We start from the raw sequence: 4,213 nt of genomic DNA, 5'->3' as shown, positions 1-4,213 counted from the left end.
TCGTGTCTCCCTTTGAGAGGGATGAGGAAAATAAACTAGAGAAGAAGGAGAAACTAAACAAGGGTGTGGTGGCCTCCACAACCCAGCTTGAGCCTGCAGAGTGCTCTGGAGCGCGGTAGCCAGGAGTGGGGTGCCTCTGAGAAGTTGAACAAGCCCTTAGCAGAGCAACAGCGGATTAAAGGGATCCCCAGAATCAGGCAGGGCACCAGCCTCTCTTGCTGCACAGAACACTGTGCCTTTCCTTCCTCTGCCCAGGGATTTTGGCATCCAGATCTATCCATAAACCCCCACTCCCAGCCTCAGCAAGACTTGTGTGGTGCGTTTATACAATTAATGCTGTGTGGGGTGGTGGTAGTAGGTGTGTGTGTCAGGAGATGAAGTCACTATTTTTAAAACAAAAGGCTATGGGGGTGTTTTGTTTGCAATGTTAGGGATATAAACCAGGATCTTATACATGGTAGGCAAGTGCTCTAGCACTGAGCGACCCCCACGCCCAGCTCAATGGAGTTCTCGATCGAATGTGGGAGCCACGGTCTCTGTGCAATTTAAGATGACAATGTGGGACTAGGGATATAGCTCAGTGGCATAAGCGCATGCCCGACAAGATCAAGGGCCTGAGTTCCATCCCATATAACAACAAAAATCCTCAAGGCGAAGATAACAGGGCTGAGGAGAGAGCTCAGCGACATAAGTGCCTGCCTGGCAAGCACAAGGTCCTGGGGGAGGGGGAATATATATATATATATATATATCCTTTTCACAGGATCGATCTCTCTCTCTCTCTCTCTCTCTCTCTCTCTCTCTCTCTCTCTCTCTCTCTCTCCCCCAGAGCTGGGGATTGAACTCAGGCCCTTGTGCTTGCCAGGGAAGTACTTATTCCACTGAGCCATCTTCCCGGCCCCAGTCTTTTCTCGTAAAGATGACATTTACCAGCTTTCCACACCGTTACTGCAGACAGTCATAGCCCTGTATCTATGAGTGGAATTAGCCATCCATGGATTAGGAAAGTATTTTTTTGTTTTAAATTATATATATATATATATATATATATATATATATATATAGTTTCTTATTTCCTGAAGATTGTGAACTGTATTAAGTCAACCTGAATTCAGTCATAATGGAAATATGCATATTAGCCCTACAGCTGGTTTTCAAAATCAGATATAAATAATCAACACACAGAAGCACCAGGGTGCACACATGTAATCTCTGTGTCCACTCTTGTATCTCACCATTACGTTCATTGGACCGAAGATGTCCTCAGGTCCTGGGAGCTGGTTGGCCAGCTCAGAAACCCAGCCAAAGTGCTGTCTCATCTTCTCCATCAGATACATGGTGTCTTCCAAGTGATACTGGGTCATCCGCACAACCTGGTCGTACTGCTGACTGGATATATTGACCAGTCTGAGGGCCTCACTGAGTTCTCTGTGCAGCCCAGGCACACTGGGGCAGTCTAGCAAAGAAGAAATAACAGTAAAGAAAATGCTCATGAAGCTCAGAGGAGGGCGGTGTGGCGTCAGCCCCAGAGTGCCGAGTTTATGCGTTGGCCCACGTCAGCTCACGTAGGATCCAGTTTAGCTGACTGAAAAGTATATAATTTTAGGTAACAGAAACTGGGCCAGAGATAGAGTTTCTTATCACGACTCGTGTGCCTGGCGTCTATATTAAGGGAAAAGAAACATCACCAAGGCAGAGACTCCCTGTTAAACCCCTTCCATCCCGCAGCCCCTTTACACATCCTCAAAAGGAAACTACTACTTTAAATTTGGGTGTATGTGTCTAGAACTAGTAATTGTGTGGGGGAAAAAAGAAAGGACCCTTGCCATGAGCCCATTTAAAAGTGCTCCCAAAAATATGTAGCAAATAGTGTAAAAAGGATTAGTGGTGTTTTGGAAAATATTTTGTCTTTATTGATTATGAAATCATAATTATAGATGTGTGTTTAGTCTCAGAATACAACTTGATCAAGTATTGATTGTAAAGGAAAAAGAAATTGTTTGGTAAAATCAATGTGAGTTGGCTGTAATAGCAAAACTCAAGACCACACATTCCACCGGCTTGAGTCTTGGGACGCGCATGTGGTACCGGTGGTTCAAGCCAGCCCCATCGTGAGTGTGTGGGAGGCACTTCAGTTAGACAATGGACAAGCTGTGTCTATGTAGACAAAATACAAGAGGAGTTAGTGAACGAGGGCAGCATGTACACACATGGCTGAATCGCACGAACTACGTGAGTAAAAAGTTAGAAGATAATATTTATATTGTTAAAAAATTATGCAGAGGCTGGGGAGATGGAATAAGGCTCAGTGGAATAAGCGCTTCCTTGGCAAGCGCAAGGGCCTGAGTTCAATCCCCGGTTCTGCAAAAAAAAAAAAAAAAAAAAAAAAATCTATGCAGAACTCTTAAGGCACAAGAATAGCCATGTGTCCTTTCAGTATCATACATTGTCCACAGTGCCTACCCATTAATTTTTTTCTCTAGAGACATGATCTATTGTCGGATTTACCATGTATGGCCGAGTAAGGCCAGACTTTGTGAAGTTACATGTAAATTTTGGATTGGAAGTTGAAAGTAATTTTTGCCCAACAGGTATAAATTATCTTGGATTGATAGAAACAATAACTGAAGAAGTCCAGTTTGTAACAAAATCTTCTAAATGTAATACTTTTCAAAAGTTTTTCTACCAACCAGATTCCAGATGTCAAAACTTTCCAATGCACACTCTAAGGTGAGATAGCTATGTCTATGGAAAGAAAACCTGGCCCTGGGACGATGTGAAGAAGCCGGGAGTCCATGTATGCAATGGATGCTGCTTCCAGAAGAAGGGGCAGAGAAGACCACCATGAAGCAGGAGGATGGAGACGGGATACGGTGCAAGGCAGAAAGAAAGAGCACCCTGCGCCCTGTTCAGCCTAGAAAAGCCACTCTCCCCTGAGGTCGGCCCCACCTGAGAATGCCGAAGTAAGAGCCCAGGCTGGTGACGTTGAAGCGGACGTGACAGGGAGTGTTGCTGGCTCCCAAGGAGGCCCGTAACCTCCCAGACACTGGTCCAGTGTAACAGACTATTAGTCAGGATTTCTCCTTTGGAGTTCCAAAGCCTGAGGGTGTTCGGAACCTTTGCACCAGGGGAGGACTTGTTTTAGTAACAGAGAATATCTCTCCTAGAGCATAGTTACCTTGAGCATTGTGATTCAGGGAGTTTTGTTTTGAACTATTGGGGAATCAAACCCAGATTTTGCACATGGTAGGTTTCTTAGTTATTTTCTGGTTGCTGAGACAAAATATCTAACACCCACAAGTTGAGGAAGGAAAGGTTTGTTTTATCTCACACAATTTGTAGAAGTTTTAGTCCACAGTCAGTAGACTCCAAGGCAGGCATCATGCGAGAAGGGCATCCAGTGGAGAGACAGTCCACAGCACAGCGGGCAGGAAGCAGCAGCAGCACCCAAGACTCCCTTACTCTTTTGTCCGGTCCAGGCTACAAGCCTATTGGTTGGCGCCACCCACACGCAGGGTGGGCCTTCCCATAGCCACACCCAGAACTATGCTAAAGTAATCAGTAGGCTAATTTAGGCATCACACATCCTAGAGGGAGCCACAGCAGATCGCTTCAAAGACTGGGGCATCTGAGGCCTATAAGGGCATGACCCTGCTGGTGGATAGGCACAAGATGGGTGCACGCATCTACGTGCATGACTTAGCATAGATAACCAGGCATGTGCTAGGTGGTTGTGACAGCTCACAAGAATGTAAACTTGATAATGGCCAACATATATGAGCCAGACAATAAAGGCACTGCTTGCTATTGTTGCTGATCTCTGCTTTACATGCTTTCTCTGGGGACCTCATCCATGGAAATATCCCTTCAGCCCCCGACCCCAGCGCCCTCTTATGAGCACATTGAGGCTATGAGGGGACAACTGGATCCAAACTGTAACAGTGGACAAGTGCTCTTCCACGGAACTATATCCCGGCTTAAGCAGAGGGATTAAAGAAAAGTCAGCAAGGTGCAGTGGCATAAATCTGTGATCCCGGCAGCTCAGGAGGCTGAGGCAAGAGGAATGTGAGTTCCAGAACAGCCTGGACAACTCATCAAGACAATTTTTTTTTTTTTCTCGAGACACTGTTTTAAATTAAAAGTGAGGGCTGGCAAAATAGCTCAGTGGTCTAAAGCACCTGCTTCAGCAAGCTTAGGCAGGCTTAGGGGAACT

At 45.6% G+C, this 4,213-nt stretch overlaps 1 protein-coding gene across 1 annotated transcript in view; it reads right to left on the bottom strand.

Annotated features, from left to right (window-relative positions):
- Positions 1 to 4,213, bottom strand: part of Clul1 (clusterin like 1) — a 33,651-nt gene that overhangs the window by 4,773 nt on the left and 24,665 nt on the right. Inside the window, exons 3-4 of the mRNA XM_023720399.1 lie at positions 2,051 to 2,129; positions 1,242 to 1,456 (exon numbers count right to left, since the gene is read on the bottom strand). Coding sequence (XP_023576167.1) covers positions 1,242 to 1,456; positions 2,051 to 2,129 — 294 coding nt within the window. The remainder of the gene's footprint in view (positions 1 to 1,241; positions 1,457 to 2,050; positions 2,130 to 4,213) is intronic.

Source organism: Octodon degus, unplaced genomic scaffold, assembly GCF_000260255.1.
Source record: "Octodon degus isolate 3935 unplaced genomic scaffold, OctDeg1.0 scaffold00075, whole genome shotgun sequence".
Taxonomy (NCBI): domain Eukaryota; kingdom Metazoa; phylum Chordata; class Mammalia; order Rodentia; family Octodontidae; genus Octodon; species Octodon degus.
The sequence above is the reverse complement of the archived record's forward strand: the minus strand, read 5'-3'. Positions and strand labels throughout refer to the sequence as shown.